Source organism: Hoplias malabaricus, chromosome 14 (assembly GCF_029633855.1).
Source record: "Hoplias malabaricus isolate fHopMal1 chromosome 14, fHopMal1.hap1, whole genome shotgun sequence".
Classification (NCBI taxonomy): domain Eukaryota; kingdom Metazoa; phylum Chordata; class Actinopteri; order Characiformes; family Erythrinidae; genus Hoplias; species Hoplias malabaricus.
In genome coordinates, this window is record NC_089813.1 from 27,186,692 (window position 1) to 27,203,551 (window position 16,860).

General features: G+C 38.7%; 2 protein-coding genes across 5 annotated transcripts in view; both read right to left on the reverse strand.

Moving 5' to 3' along the window:
* Nucleotides 1-11,966, reverse strand: part of aopep (aminopeptidase O (putative)) — an 83,985-nt gene extending 72,019 nt beyond the window's left edge. For all 3 annotated transcript variants that reach the window (XR_010795318.1, XM_066643593.1, XM_066643592.1), the window contains exons 1-5: nucleotides 11,875-11,966; nucleotides 10,074-10,955; nucleotides 9,007-9,173; nucleotides 8,743-8,884; nucleotides 7,213-7,542 (exon numbers count right to left, since the gene is read on the reverse strand). Coding sequence is in view for 2 of the 3 variants with exons in the window: in XM_066643593.1 (XP_066499690.1) it covers nucleotides 7,213-7,542; nucleotides 8,743-8,884; nucleotides 9,007-9,173; nucleotides 10,074-10,804 (1,370 nt within the window). In the remaining variant the exon portion in view is untranslated. The remainder of the gene's footprint in view (nucleotides 1-7,212; nucleotides 7,543-8,742; nucleotides 8,885-9,006; nucleotides 9,174-10,073; nucleotides 10,956-11,874) is intronic.
* A 609-nt stretch (nucleotides 11,967-12,575) lies between these two features.
* Nucleotides 12,576-16,860, reverse strand: part of dock8 (dedicator of cytokinesis 8) — a 66,648-nt gene continuing 62,363 nt past the window's right edge. For both annotated transcript variants that reach the window (XM_066643354.1, XM_066643355.1), the window contains exons 47-48: nucleotides 15,355-15,525; nucleotides 12,576-14,182 (exon numbers count right to left, since the gene is read on the reverse strand). In XM_066643354.1, coding sequence (XP_066499451.1) covers nucleotides 14,131-14,182; nucleotides 15,355-15,525 — 223 coding nt within the window. In that variant the 3' untranslated portion in view covers nucleotides 12,576-14,130. The remainder of the gene's footprint in view (nucleotides 14,183-15,354; nucleotides 15,526-16,860) is intronic.

Sequence of the window (16,860 nt, forward strand, 5' to 3'; positions counted from 1 at the left end):
CTTAGTATTTCAGCCTGAACAACAGTTCAGTGAATGATGATAAATGCATGAAAAATTAGCATTTGTGAAACTACACTCCAAAAATAAATGTGGCAGTTCATCTATTATAAAGAAAAACAGGCTCCTGTTAGTTCACAAAGCCAAAAGTTTGCAGACACCTGCGCACACAACATCTCTTCTGAAATTAAGGGTTTTAATAGGTCCTCTATGTCACCGTAGCAGCTTCTATTGTTGTGAGAAGGCTTTAGACAAGACTTTGGCAGTCTACTATGAACATTCATAGCATTCAGTCACAAGAGCGTTAGCAACCGATGTTGAATAACTACATCTGGATCATAAATGCTGCTCAAAAGGTATTAAACAGAGCTGTAGCAGTTAAAATGCTGTGGGGCTTTTACCCCTGTAGCCAATGAGTGGAATTGAGCATGGTGGTCTTGAGCTACTCCAGAGTTTTCCATTCCATTGCATGCTTTTCTGTGGCGATTATACAAGCTATATGTGCACAACTGAACATCTGCTTCCAGAATAAGTGCACCTTAAATGAGCTAAATCTGCTATTTATAAGGGATAGCTACAAACATTGGGGTATATTACTAGCAAGAAATATAAAACTATATAAAATAACTTAACATTGCCCAAACTGTATGGTTAAATCATCCCATGCTCCCCACAAACCACTTAGAGCTGTTAAGTAACTTGAGGCAAAAATCAGAGATCTTTTATTTTTTAATTTCAATCTTTCAGTTATTTTGTATTATTTTTGTAAATAAAAAAAAGCATTTCACATCATGAAGGGAAAATTTAAATGTTACCAATCTCGCCTACAGCTAAAGTAAAACAAAGGGTCAGATGTCCACCCTTTTATGAGCAACAGGTGAGACTATGAAATATGGCCAGTTTGGATGCCCAGGGCTGGTGTTGTCTTTCATCTTTACTCTCTGTTGAAATTAATGATCACACCCTGCCTTATGCTAGCGCTAGAAGATTAGTGAAACACTGCTAATGTTCTAACAGCCACAAGGCAGGTGGAGGGCATAATTCTTGTGCAAGGTGAAAGTTCTATGATAGTTGGTTTGACCCTAAAGCTGGGTTTTATGACTTACTAATTCTCCAAATACTTCAACTCCTCCACTGCACAGCAATACTCAAAAAGTCAGAGAACTCCTGCGAATGCCAAAACGGAATATTCTCAGTTCACAAAGGGCTAGAGAAAAAACTTAAGGTCAGCTACAGGTTGCAGAAGCAAAGTAATTGCTTGGTAATAGGCCGTGATGTGCTATTTATGTTGCCTAATGTTTAAAAGAAATGTTCTAAGCGGTTTGGCAAAAGCTCTGTACAAGAAAGAGATAAGAAGTGTTAGTAAGAACTTCAGGAGAGCTACGAGTCATCTTCATAAAGACTTCAGAATTCTTCTTATCTATGTCTTAGCAAATTCATCTGAACTAGGTCAAAATGTGTGTAAATCATTAAGTGGCAGTTGTGGTATCTTTTTCCAGTATGTTTGACCATGTTTATTAAACCACAAGCTAAAATTTGCCTCTTTTCATTTTTCCTTAAAAGACTTGGCTCCTTCTGCATCTCAAATCTAGGCATGCTCATTTAGCACCTCACTCCCTTGACACGCTGTGTGAAAATGCCATTGGGGACACGGCAGCGCTGTGGAAGGCTTCTCTGTTGGATGCCCATATTTGCACATCTGGCACTAGAAATATTCTGACTATGTCTGGCTACAGCATAAAAAAAAAGCTGTTAAGGGACTCAAATCCAGCAGCTTCAAAGCCGAGGAAAGCACCATGCCCTTCCTGTACGTCTCAAGCCTCATGACGTGCTGGAGATCAGGAGATAGGAGGTCTTCCAAGTGTGTGATTATGTCACTCTGACTGTGGTCTAGACCAACCCTACGTGACCTAACGGTAATACACAAACCGGACCTGGATGACTGCTGCATTCTTCCCAGGCACGCTTCCTATAACTTCAGTTGCTGCTTTACCAACATATGGGTAACACTGATTCGGCTGGAGATCTTTTATGATAAAACACATTCTCCAGGGGTGCTGTTTTTGTCTTTTTTTTTTTTTTGTGTTGAGAGACCAGCGAGGAGTGATGTGGGTATTGGAGGAAAAGCAAAGCACACAAATATACATCAGGGTCGGGCCTGCCTTTACTTGACTTCTTAATCTTTCACTTCCTGCCCTCTCCTTCCCTCTTATCAGAGTACAAAAAGATGCCCCCGTCTTCACCATGTCCCAAACCCAGACTGTAAACGAAGGAGCATGATATAAAAGCAGCAGCTGGCTTGGCCCCAAGGACTCAGGCCCACATATTTCCCAATTTTCAGATTAAATGGCTCCTGTCTCTGAAGTTGTTCCAGGAGCTAATGGCTTTTGTTGCTGGGAATAATCCACACATCCTCTCCCACATCCTGGGGGAATGGCGTCTCAAAGCACCACTCTCCCGCCCCGACCCAGTTTTTGTTGACCACTCTCCTTCCTTTGACTTGGTTCAACCTGGCTGTTCAAATAAGACCTGCAGGACTGTACTATTTCCCTGTGGAGTTAGCAACTACAGCATGTCTACTGCTGTGATCCACACAACGCAAAAGCTGCTTTAAATATTGCTCTCAAAATTAACACATTAATGCACATTAACACACATGGGATTTTAATGCATTAACTTTTTTAATATTATTGAATCACTTTACCAATTTTGGCCAAACATTCCTCACTCTTTTTACAGAACTTAGTTATGTATTAGAGGTTTGATCTAGCGATGTAAACACAGCGTCACTACTGTTGAGTTTAGAAGATAGATTACATGTATTAAATATCATACCCAACTCTCACTATTAAACCTTCCCCTCTCTCTCACTCTTCCTCTAACACAAACAACTCTTGTTTTGTCTCACTTAAGCTAGAGGCTGCACTATAGCCTTAAAGCTCCATTACATTTACTCTGTCAGATGCTAAGGCTCTCCCTGAAACCTTTACTCAGAAAATAAAGAGATTCTAATATTTTTAAAATCATCAAATATGCATTTTATAAGCTGAAAGAAAAGGAGAAAGCCTGACCCGCTTATTACAATGTGACATTTTCTTTGGCTTAATGACTGGAACCTGCCCGAGGCAGCATGTAATGACCTCACATCCTGTGGAACACTTATTCCTGGACAGAGAGATGGTGGGAAACACAGGAACACACCTACGGCCACCCAAGTGTATGTTTACTTGAGCTACAGCAAAGCAGCCCTCCTTTTTGCTTCTTGCTTATGTCTCGGGAGATGATTCATTCCAAATTATAAGGCATGCTTCTCTTTTAAATTAGAGTCTCTGTTTAGCATCAGAAAATGTGCAAATCTTGAGACAGCATAATCCTTGGTAGACTATAAACAAACAAACAAACAAACAAATAATATATACATTAAATAAATAAATAATAAATATTCTGCTATATAACAGCTTGCTTAGTGCAAACTCTTGGCAGCAAACTTTGCAAATACTAAGGGAAAGAGTTTGCAGTTGTTCCTGCACAGTGCACAAACAGAGTAGTTGGTACAAAAGAGTTTTTCACATAAACCATCCACAACACTTATACCCAAAGGTCCCAAAGGAACTGAAGGACATAGATGCCAAGTAGTGACTGAATTCCCACCAAGTTCTCCTCGTTAGAAACCTCCACTATGTAGACTAAACAAGCTTGGTCAGTGTTTGCAAACCACCTGAGATTAAGTCTGGTAAACAAATCTACATAGTGCCCCATTGACCATCCAAGGAACCAACACGACGCAGAGGGCAGTAACATTCTTTTGAGGACAGACACGGAGACGGAGCATTTATTCTACAGCAAGCGCCAATGTAGGTTCTAGTTTACAGTGGAAAATATGAAACATAAAATTAGGAACGTATGTAAGCGGAAAGAAAAAAAAAGATTAATGTTAGCAGGAGATAATGCTTGTGATTGTGGTTTTGGAACATGTGCAGGGTATATTATTTCACAGCAACCACATACATCTAGCAGTGTGTTGCATGCTCAATATTACAAAATAGTGAAATGTGCTGTTGCTCGATATCACCACAGGGAATGCTATTATAGTGTTTCTCAAAACTAATCCAATAGTACATGGGCAATATGACACTATTTTATCATGACTGTGATAAAATGATGTATAACAGTGACCAACATCATAATAGTGTTAGACAATATGTAGTCTCACTCTGCCAGGGGATGCTAGGGAGATTCTGTTGCCTTTCCCCACTTAACGTGGCCAAGAACCACGTACTACTGCAGGAAACAAAATTTGACACAAAAAATCACAAGTCTGCTATTTTGAAATGACGTGTAGAAGGAGGTAGTATTTATGATTCATATGAGTCAGACCAGTAAAAGCCAGTATGAAACAATTCACATACATTCGCATACACGGATGTACAGAGAGCCAATCAGAATGCAACTGGCAGAATCCTGACAGTGAGGCCAGATTAGTGTTCTGAAAGTATCAGACTATCCATCAACTTGTGGGCGGAGCATCTATGGCTGAGACTAGACAATATGAGAATTTAAAGGTACCTGACATTTTAAACATTAACATAGCAGCACAAACTAATTTGTATTTGAAAATATAATGGAATAAATGTATCCTGAGCAGAGAATGAAATCAAACCCTGTTTATTTGTGTGTTGTTCTCTGCTCTTTGTTTTCATAGCTAAGCCAGCTGGGCATGCATTTTAGTCCCAAACAGATAATGGACCCAGACAAAGAATGAGAAATATATCAACAAATATCTTTCCTTTCCAAGAAGGAAAACACCAAGAGCTTTCTATCAGGAAAAAAAATTATTTGTGTTTTTTTACATTTTATATATACTTTTATAGCATTTAGCAGATGCTGTTATACAAAGTAACTTAAAAAAGTGCTTAGTTTGTATACAGGGTGAATCACAGGACACCCTTTTATTTCTTTGATATACTACATTACCACCTTCCCATTGAAAAAACCTGCATTTAATCCAATATGGCTGTTTCAAGCTGGCGGCCATGTTCCAGACATAGTCTAAAAGATAGGCCCCCTCACCCGTTACTTCCTGGGGTAATCAGATAAAAGCGTTTTCTGTGAGTTTTGACTTACCCTGTACTTTTATTTGATCCAGGAAGTTATTGGATAAACTAAAGAACTTTGTTTCTAAACATTTTTTATTTATTTGCATTTACATAGTTGAGATACTGGCTGATTAATCACATCCAAATCACATACAATCTAGACTACTGATTGCCCTTCTTGAATATTAAAAATAATGGAGAATATATATATATATATATATATATACACACACACACACACACACACACACACACACACACACACACACACACACACACACACACACACACACACACACACGGGTTGGACAATGAAATTGAAACACCTGTCATTTTAGTGTGGGAGGTTTCATGGCTAAATTGGACCAGCCTGGTGGCCAATCTTCATTAATTGCACATTGCACCAGTAAGAGCAGAGTGTGAAGGTTCAATTAGCAGAGGGTAAGAGCACAGTTTTGCTCAAAATATTGCAATGCACACAACATTATGGGTGATACCAGAGTTCAAAAGAGGAAAAATTGTTAGTGCACGTCTTGCTGGTGCATCTGTGACCAAGACAGCAAGTCTTTGTGATGTATCAAGAGCCACGATATCCAGGGTAATGTCAGCATACCACCAAGAAGGACGAAACACATCCAACGGGATTAACTGTGGACGCAAGAGGAAGCTGTCTGAAAGGGATGTTCGGGTGCTTACCCGGATTATATTCAAAAAACATAAAACCACGGCTGCCCAAAATCACGGCAGAATCAAATGTGCACCTCAACTCCCCTGTTTCTTTACTGTTTCCCCACATCCGGGAGAGTTACGGTGTGGAGAAGCCCCAAAGAACCATACCACCCAGACTGTTGCATGCCCAGAGTGAAGCATGGGGGTGGATCAGTGATGGTTTGGACTGCCATATGGCATTCCCTTGGCCCAATACTTGACGCGTCACTGCCAAGGACTACCGAACCCTTCTGGAGGACCATGTGCATACAATGGTTCAAACATTGTATCCTGAAGGTGGTGCTGTTTAACAGGATGACAATGCACAAATACACACAGCAAGACTGGTGAAAGACTGGTTTGATGAACATGAAAGTGAAGTTGAACATCTCCCATGGCCTGCACAGTCACCAGATCTAAATATTATTGCGTTTACATTTATATTTATGCATTTGGCAGACACTTTTATCCAAAGCGACTTACAAAGGAGGATCTAACATTCAAACTACAGCACAAATTATACAAAGTACCTTACATTAAGTACAATATGCCAGGAAGTAATAAGTGCATTAAAGAAAGACTTTCAGTGCAAAAGATAATCTCGGAAGAGTTGGGTTTTCAAGGATTTCTTGAATGCGGAGAGGGTTTCTGTTGCTCTGATAGTGCTTGGAAGCTCGTTCCACCAGCGTGGTACCAGAGATGAGGATAGCCTCGACTGACCTGTACGGGGGGTTGGCCGTGTTATTTGGCGCTCCTTTGAGGAACGGAGAGGGCGGGCGCTAACATATGGTTTTAAGGGTCTATTGAGGTAGATGGGAGCAGAACCAGTGAATACTCTGAAGGCCATCATTAGTGATTTAAATTTGATGCGAGCAGCTAAGGGTAGCCAATGCAGTTCAACTAATAGGGGTGTGACATGTGCTCTTTTTGGTTGGTTGAAAACTAGGCATGCTGCCACTTTGGGGTGTTTTGGAGGAGCGAGTCAGGAAACGTTTTCCTCCACCAGCATCACGTAGTGACCTGGCCACTATCCTGCAAGAAGACTGGCTTAAAATCCCTCTGACCACTGTGCAGGACTTGTATATGTCATTCCCAAGATGAATTGACGCTGTATTGGCCGCAAAAGGAGGCCCTACACCATACTAATAAATGATTGTGGTCTAAAACCAGGTGTTTCAGTTTCATTGTCCAACCCCTGTATACATATATATATATATATATATATATATATATATATATATATATATATATATACACACCCCATTATTTTTTTTAGTTTATATATATATATATATATATATATATATAATATATATATGGTCCTTTGGTCAAAAAAAGTAGATGTGAAAGTGTGCTAAGAGTTGCCGTAGGCCTCTAGCATGTGTAGGCAGCATTGTGTAGGTGGACATACCTGGCCATGCCCAGGCTGGTGAAACCAGGAGGAACAATGAGCACATCCAGGCGTGAGAAAGGGTGGGTGCCCAAAATAGAGTGAGCAGCAGCCAGACAGTGGGGCAGAAGAGGCAGGATGTTGTTCTCTACCCTCTGAAGGTGGCAGAATGGGGAAAACACTCTGTAGGGTATTGTGACCTGAGCTCTAGAGGCCCCCTGCCTGAAACGACAAGGGTAATCCTCGTGGATGCAAGAACTTTGCTCATTTTCCTCCTTCAATTTGAGATGTGGGCCTTGGTTTTCACAGCTTTGATCTGCAGGTTGACTTTCTATGTAAGTCACGTCACTGCTGCAATAAAGACACAAATATTTAGGTTTTCACACACAAATTTCACTGACCAATGTGATGCTCATTAATTTAACCTTTAATGCATCTCTACCATCAATCTCATGTCTGATATATGTGTGTGAATTTGAGTGCAACAGTATAACAATGTTAATAAAATACTTGATTTGTAGTTAAATATAATATTATCTAGAATAGTCATAAGATTAAAAAAAAGGAAACACCAAAAAATACTGATAGTCTGTGCGTACGATAATCAGTACAAAAGCTGACGTTTTTTTTCTTTTTCTTTTTCATGTACATTAAAAAATACATGCTGCACCTACTCCCTGTTTCATGTTTTGAAGGCCCTGTTTGCATCTGGTCACTTCATGTGACTTATACCTAGATTGCATCCTGATAAGATTTGAGCCACATGAATTTACACTTGATAGTCTAAGCATCTCTTAAATTCAATATTTGCTGCCTCAAAATTCGTAGGAGTGAAATTTATACCAGTGACCTGCATGGGGGAATTTTAGTTTACTAGAAGGAGATTTCTTTGTCAAATGCCTCTTGGAGAGATAGGATTGTTACATCACAGGCTTCCACTGCATCTTAGACCACCTCCTGAAGTGGTTTGAACAATCGGATTTGTATCTGATGCATGTTAGGTCTATTTACAATTGCTTTTATGTTGCTTGGCCTTGTACAGATATAATCCTGACACTCAAAACTGATGAATACCAGGTGTAATTGAGTTTGTTGATAAATTACAAAATGCATTTATTTTATACAAATGATTCCACACAAAAAAATATATTTTAATTTTATAATACAAACAACATAAATCATCTAATATGCTACAATAATAGTGCATACATATATTGTAGCAAAATGATCATGAAAAATCACATCAATCTACAATCTAAAATTAATCTTACAAGTTTTGTTTATTTCATGTATTCCAGTTTTTGTCATTTAAATGCTATAAAGTTTGTCAGCAAGAGGAGCAATGTACTTGATGCTTCAGAGTCCACCTTTCACTCACTAAACATCTGCATGAATTAGGGCGTGTCTCGTGTAAATGATACTTTGCTACAGCATACCAATGTTTCATTAATCAGGTGATGAAAAGTGTGCAAGTCATTCAGCTCTTTTTTATACAACTTTAGTTTAGTAAAAAAGGCCAGTATGAAGTTATTAAAGAGAGAAGTACCTTACCAGCCTAACTCAAATGGCTCCGCATTCTTCCCTTCGACTTCGTGTTGAGACCTTGGTATGGCTTCCTGCCACTTTCCTACTGCTATGGTAAACGTTGAGGCAGGCATTGGCATAGTAACATAATAATTCCATTGTAAGAAACCTGGTAAACAGAGTGAGAAATTGGTGTTAAACTGATCCAACAGAAGTGGTCATTAGTGGAAGCACTAGTAGCACAACATATTTCTGTTCAATTACATGCCAGATCATTGCTTTTCAACAGACCTGTCTCCTGGGGCAGGGGATTGGCCTGATTCTCACCACTCAGCAAAACCATATATTCACACTGGGCTTTCACACTCGCTTGCCAGGTTGACATTGCAACAGGTGGCTCTTGGCATGGGAAGAGAGATCTGTTGTTGATGGGTGATCCCATTGTGTAAACACAGCATCTAAACATGTGCAAAAGACATGCATCATCCACAAATCTACCTGAGCTGTAGGCATAAAGCATGTCAGGACAGGGAACTCAAACAATCCCAAAATGCACTGCAAAAAGACTAGTGTACAACCCATGTACACTAACAGATTGCAGTTTACCCATAATCTACTGCGTTGTTTGGTTAAAAAAAAAAACCTGCATGAGGTACTGTCCGAAATCATTTACTACCCTCCTCAATTCCGTTCTCTAAAGTAGTACACTATGAAGTGAATAATATAGAGAATAATGAACAGGGAGCCACTTCGGACACAGGGATAGTGGCTATTAGGGCTGTTCCATATTGTATCGTTCGCAATAATATCGTCATAATTTTTAAAACGATAAGAAAAATCTATATCATGTTATAAGTGATATTCAGACTTGTTTACATAACAACGTCATGCAGTTACCCATTTTGCGGCATACACTCTAAGTCATTTAGCCACAGAGATGTGTGGTGGAAAGTGACTGTGAGGTGGGGGAATTTGCTCCAAAAATGTGGCTTGTGGAGGTGGTTTGGTTATAAAATATCAGATGTACAATAAACCATAGTATTATGTTAAAGAAGCCTATATATATATATATATATATATATATATAATTTTTTTTTTTTTTATATAATAAATAAACAATATCGTTATCACCAAAATACCCTGATACATGATATTATGTTACAATATCGCCTGTTTATCACTGCATTGTTTGGTGGGCTTTTCAGTGGGTGTGGCACATTGATTTAGGCAAGCTAAAAATTATAGTGAGATGATTCATTGATGACAAATATCATATTATTTAAAAAAAAAAAGCAGCATATTCTGTGCCAGTTTTAAGTTTGAATGTGGATTCCATTTCTGAGAAGCACTATTCCCACCTGCCATCCTGGTCTTTGGTCCACCTCACAGAGCCTCCTGTTGGTTTTGTCTCGTACCAGATCCTGATGACACGTGGGAAATCCCTAGGGGACCGAACCCCTTTCTTTCTGACTTGAAGACTCCACTGGTCCATGTGGAAGAGTAGAATCTGTGTTTGAACACTACAGACTTTGCTGCATTGGAGATAAAGTTCTTGCTGTTGCCTCCATCGATCTGAAGGAACAGCATTCAATCGCTGTATTAAAACAAATGATGTATATTGACTATCCACATCTGCCTCAGCTCCATCTAGAAGGTCCTTTAGCTTTTGCACAGTAGACACATCCACCTCCTCCACCTTTGACACCAGCAGATCACTGCAGTCAAGTATCAAAGTAAAATCCTTGCTCTCTTCATCCCATGGCTGACCTACCTCCCCTATTTGACCAAGGTTTGTTTCCTGTGATTCTACACATGGGACAGCTGTATATGTATCACTAGTAAAGAAACCAGCTTCTTCTCCATCAGAATCAGGTGGGTTTCGAACTTCTGGATTAGCCAGAGAAACAGATAATCCATCAGCTCCTTTACCAGGCTCTAAAAAAAGTACAATGTTGCCACCAATGACTTTCTTCTGGATGTCAACAGTCAAGTCCAAAACATAGTGCCTGACCAGCATATGATTTGTGTTTGCTCGCAAAGGCAGGTCATCTTTATTATGGTCCAGATCAGCATGCCGCTTAGCATCCATCCTTTAACGTATCTATTTTGTCAAGATTTAATTTCAGGGTACTATTTACAGTGTGCCACTTCCAGACTCATTTCATGGTTAACAAGGTAATCATTTATTTATTTCACAATTCCGATCTCAATATGTCCATTTTTTTGAGTCACGAAGAAGCCTGAAATTGAGAAGATGAGTCATTTTAAATACATCTGCCTGAATATTAAAATACAGGAAATTTCTTTTTATGTTTATTAAAAAATAAATAAATAAAAGAAATGCACAAATGTTGACATAATAATTAGAGAGACACTAGCTAAAATTAGCAATTTAAATGAGTATACATGATAAATGTACCTATTATTGTTGTACATATGTGGCATTACTCTGTAAAGAGATTTTACTGTTCAAAGACTGGCAAAATAACTTCTCCAGATGTGTCTTGAAGGTGAGAACTACAAAAACTACAAATGCTTTGGCAAAGACACTTCAAATGTGGGCTGTTTGAAATATATATTTTATCATAATGGCTTACTCATAAGGAAACAATATAGCTAGGAGGCTTTTTTTGGGATTCCCGCTTTTTAATGAGTTAGTTAGATGATTCACTGTTAGTGGGGACAATATTATGAGCCCAACGTAATGCACTTCGTAGGGAGTAAGGAGTGAATTGAGACTCAGCCAAAACGTCAGATACCTAATAAGAATAAATGTGAAGCCCGTGTTACTGGAACTCGCTCCGTTATGGTCCAGTCACTCAGGTCTTTGCTGGACATACGATACATTTTAACAGGCTAAAGTTTGAAGAGACAATGAGAAACACCGTAAAGGTCGTGTATACAGAAATGCGGAGGTGGTCACAATGTTCGCGCCAAATCTGCACCATTAACGTTACAAGAACGTAACATAGTTTGCTTTCCGTCGATGTTTTTCGATGTCGATGTATTTTCCTGGCTTTAACGGTTAATAGCGCTGTAATATGGAGTTTATGCTGTGCGCCACTCCAGCTCAGAGTCTGCGTTTTTAAAGAGAAATGCAGTAAAAGTGTGTGAGTTAAAGTCAGAGAGTGAAGACTGTTTGGAGCAGCTTCCACAAACCTGACTCTCTCCAGCAGCTCCAACACACAACAGCTGTCGCAGTCAGACTCGTCATTTCACCGCGCCGGAGAGTAGAGATATATACACATGGGATTTACTCCCTCAGTCGGTGTGACTACGCCAACGGTCTATATCTCAGATTTGCCCCTTTCTACACAGTGCACTAGGTCATTATGACTTATAGTGAATGAAACCAAATATAGATTAAAAAAAATATAAAATAGGTTAAAGGGCATTTAAATAGGCTTTCCACAATGTTAAAGAGCCCATGTAGCCATCTGTTTCATTTTAAAGTATAAAGAAAGGCTGGAAAACTATGTAAAAATAAATGATGGCAGGTTTCTCTGAATACATGTGAACAAAGTAAGAAAAAATAAATTAATAAAAGAAAACTCCACTTAAAATCATATTTTTAACCTTGTTAAAATTTGTGTGGATCAGTTCCTTGGCTGAGAATTTCAGACAGGTAGGTTTTCTTATGTCATAAACCTAAATGACCAATCCCTTTCAAACTGCAGGGGAGTGGTGCAAGGGTGAATGCATAGAGGTGGTGACTAAATGCATATTCAAAAATCCACATGTACTGAATTAAAGTAAAGCTGTAGGGTTAACATAAGCCACTTTAATATATTTAATTGTTCTTGAAAATATATCTAAAAATGTAATAAAAAAAAAACAGATATGAACTTTTGTGGGTTGAACTGATGACCAGAGGGGGACATAAAAACTCCTAAAGACTGCATTAAAAGTCATTGCTGACGGATGTTGTCTGAGCTGGAACTAACAACACATCTTTTACCATTAAAATTTTATTGGATTCATGTGCATGGCATTGATAAAAAATAATGATATATCCACTTTTGTGCTTTTAATAAGACACAAGGAAACTCCAGAAACTAAACAGTTCTCACAGTGTTAAGAGCAGCAAGGTGTGTAACAGACAGAATGATATGCTGATGGTGATTAAAAAAAAAAAAAAACACCCAACCTTACTCAACAAACAGTCAGTTACAGTCTGTGGTATTATGAGAGGACTGTAATTATTTTGACAATTTGAAACAACAAAAACTAACAAACGTAATTTTAAAAAAAGCCAGAAAAATTGTCCTTGGCAACATCTGGTAGGCCTGCTCACTGTGCTTTATCTTTCAAACTTTATTTCATTTGTACTGTTGACATATTATGATGGATTTAGTCCATTTTTACAGGTGCACAACAGTGGGCATACAGCAACTTCAATTCTCTATAAATAAAGCAAAACATATATACATATATTTCATATAGGTCTCTAGATCTCTTTATGTGTGTGTGTGTGTGTATTATATATAATTTCCAGTCTCTGATGTTAAAACTCTAAAAATGGTTCGTTTTCATTGTAAAGTCTGCATTCATAAACAAAGTCCTCACCTATTGCAATATTTCAATGTTCCCTCATTGGTAGTTGCTAGATAACAGTTATTGCTCTCATATTCCTTTATGAAACATTGATGCAACAGATCAACAAATTAATCAACAAAGACACGTATTACATATCATATTTTCTAGAAAACATATCTGTGGACCAGAGCCACAGCTCCATTAGATAATCTGTATATACATTATATGGATGAAGACTTTTTTTTTTTAATTCTTTTACTTATTTTACTGAGAAAATGAAACATTTCTGTAAGGGATTAATTGCATTCAGCCATAAAAAACAACAGTGAGATCATGTACTGATTCTGTATTACTTTTGAATTACAAATGCCACTTCAGCCTACAACAAAGATAGTTCCACTGCTTCCCTGCTCAGTGCTGGAGGTACCATTTATCTTACACAGCACTGAGCAAGATGACCTTCTGCACATGTGCAGCTGTTTCAGAGTATTCTCTTTAATTTTTTATGTTTTTCTCTGCCCCCTCTAGGGGGTGTTCCTGCCTTGCGCCCTTGCGTAGGGTGTTTCTACATATTTATCAACAAACAGCATAAATTGATTGATGCTTAGTTATTTAACAACTACCAAATTGAAATCATGCCCAGAAAAATCTGCAGTGAAATGAAAAATGAACAGTAGAAGAACCGAACCTGTTGGTAATTCAAGGAAGTGCTGAAATGATGTATATTCAGTGTCACTGATAAACAGCATGTGTGAGTTAGCATCTTTAATACTGTGCATGGAACCCTGCTCAGGCCGTCCCAATATCAGTGGTGTCCCTCTTCTCTGAATGACGAGCATTCTCTTCTTGATGTCCCCTTGAGACCTCATTCTCATGACATCATGAACTCTCCTCCTGTGTGCGGCGGAAACTGTGCCGTTTGATGGAGTCCCTGTTCCAAGCAAGACAGGAAGAAGGAGGAGAGGTTTAAAGGGCAGCTTTTACAATGACTCCTTGATATGAATATTGATGTTATTTTTTAAAATGCCAGTTTCAAAGAATTATGTGAACAATAAGTGAAATATATGTATGTATGTGAGTATGTATGTATACCCATCTATTGTGACATGCCCAGTCACACTGAATTCCGGCTAAATTAAATCATATATGGACATAACTGTTTGTGAATAATACAGCAATAAAGGCATTTGAAATTAAGGCTTTTATTCCACAGCTTTCACAAAATTATGACCCACTGTAAGTACATACACTGTGCACAGGTGTTACACCAGCATCCTGAGGCCATCACACCCCTTTTTTAGATTTAGCACACCCTTAAAAATAAACTTTAATTTACACTAAAATTTAAGCAAGAAATATTAAGACACAGAAGCCATGTTCAGATATACAAATCATTCATTATCTGTAACCGCTGATCCAGTTCAGGGTCACGGTGAGTCCAGAGCCTACCTGGAATCATTGGGCACAAGGCGGGAATACGCCCTGGAGGGGGTGCCAGTCCTTCACAGGGCAACACACACACACACACACACACCCCACTACGGACACTTTTAAGTCGCCAATCCACCTACTAACGTGTTTTTGGACCGTGGAAGGAAACCGGAGCACCCGGAGGAAACCCACACGGACACAGGGAGAACACACCAACCCCTCACAGACAGTCACCCGAAGCAGGAATCAAACCCAGGACCCTGGAGCTGTATGACTGCAACGTGACCTGCTGCGCCACCGTGCCGCCCTATATGCAGCTCAAATAAACTCTAATATAGTGCAGATTTTGCCACAGCTGCAGGTAGTTTCTGATCAAATTCAAATTTCCAAACACACAATTCAGTCAGACTTGGATTGATAAAGACCTCTGCATTCTGCATTGTTACTTTGTGGCTATATAAGCAAATGCCATGACTGTCTGGCCATATAATCTGATATAAATTGGGGACACTATCTAAAAATCTGGTTAAAGAAACAACTCAAATTTTTCCTGCAGTGTGAACAATGTCCAAATGTCTTGGCTTACTCGCTACATTTAGCCAAAGATAAAGTGAACCCCTGATTTTGAACTATTCCTTTAATGCTGTTCTATATATTGAGGGGCTGCAGTACCTGTTCTCAAAGCGAGGTTTAACAATGGGTTTGTACAGTTCAGGAATCTTCCTCTCCAGCATGGGCCTCAGGTTTTCCTTCAGTTTGTTGTAGTTCTTCCTTAGTTCATGCTGGTACTCCTTCTGGTCAGGCGTGATCAGGGCCTTATTCTTCTCCACTGCCTCCCCACACCTACAGCACAAACACATTTACAATCAACCACATACTGAGGTCTGAGAAATACAACAAGCTGAGCCTTTAAGAACTGGTCTGAATATAGGATACTATTATGACTGAAATGTACCATGATTTAAGGGTTTTTTAAGTTTTGTCTGGTATTTATGTTGCGGGAAAGATTTTCAAAGCTGTAGCCATAAAACTATGGATGGCCAAGGAAAAAAAGCCACAAAAACATTAACACACTGGGCCAACTATGAGAAATATACACATATTACATCCAAATCTGGAACATGTCAGAACAAAGGTATGCTGAAATAGTGATACTGGATTTACTTCCATCTTAATGGTTTTCCTTGTGTGTTTATATAAGGGTCTGTGCACATAAAGGGCACACATTTCAATTAATAAATAGCACACATTTCAAAAGTCATGACACATAAATGACCACAGACTGTATTCAGCCTCATAGTAAGATCTGTTGTGTGCCATAATGAACTGACAAAGCTCTCAGGTTATCTGCTTATCAAAGTTTATTTTAAATTCCGATGCGCAGAGCTGATGTGCTCTGTGTGTAGGGCACTAATGATTTGAGTTAAACATGGTAGGCAATATAGCAAAAACAGAACATAATGATACATGATATTTTATTTCTTCACACTAAACCAAAAATGAAAAGTGTTATAAACCCCCAACATTACTCTAAAATCATCTTCTCTGTGGAGGGCACTAATGCTTGAACACCACACTGATGTGACAGTAGGCGATTATATAACCCATTTAAGGAACAAGGTACAATAATTTGTTTATTCAACATTCCACACACTGCACAGCATCACCAGAGAAATGTATCTTGAAAAATTTACTGAGTTACCAAACGGATATTCAATCTGTTCAAAAAATTAGGCTGACTTAAGCCAAATTCAATGTAGACTCAAAAAAACTTTAAAAAGTTAGCAAAATAAACCAGCATATATATGTTGTTAACTTTTTTAAGATGCAACCTTTCCTACATGACAATGACAGTAATTGTGATGACAAGTTGATGACATCAGATCACCCACTTCTACACTGAGATGTGTTCCTACAAAGACCCTTTCCCACCCACTGTATAAGAAGACTATAACATCCCCTGAATAAAGTGGCTTTTACGAGGCATGCCAGACTGAATGGATTATGGAAGAAAATAAACATTTTTGAAATTACAGTAAATATTTGCCTGTGCTCTGGCAGCAATCAAAGTTTCTGACATACACTTTTCCAAAATAAAAGCCACTTTCAGGAGCTGAACTAAACCATTCCCTCAAAAGTTCCATATGTCCTGAGAAAATAGGCCATGATCTGAGGTCC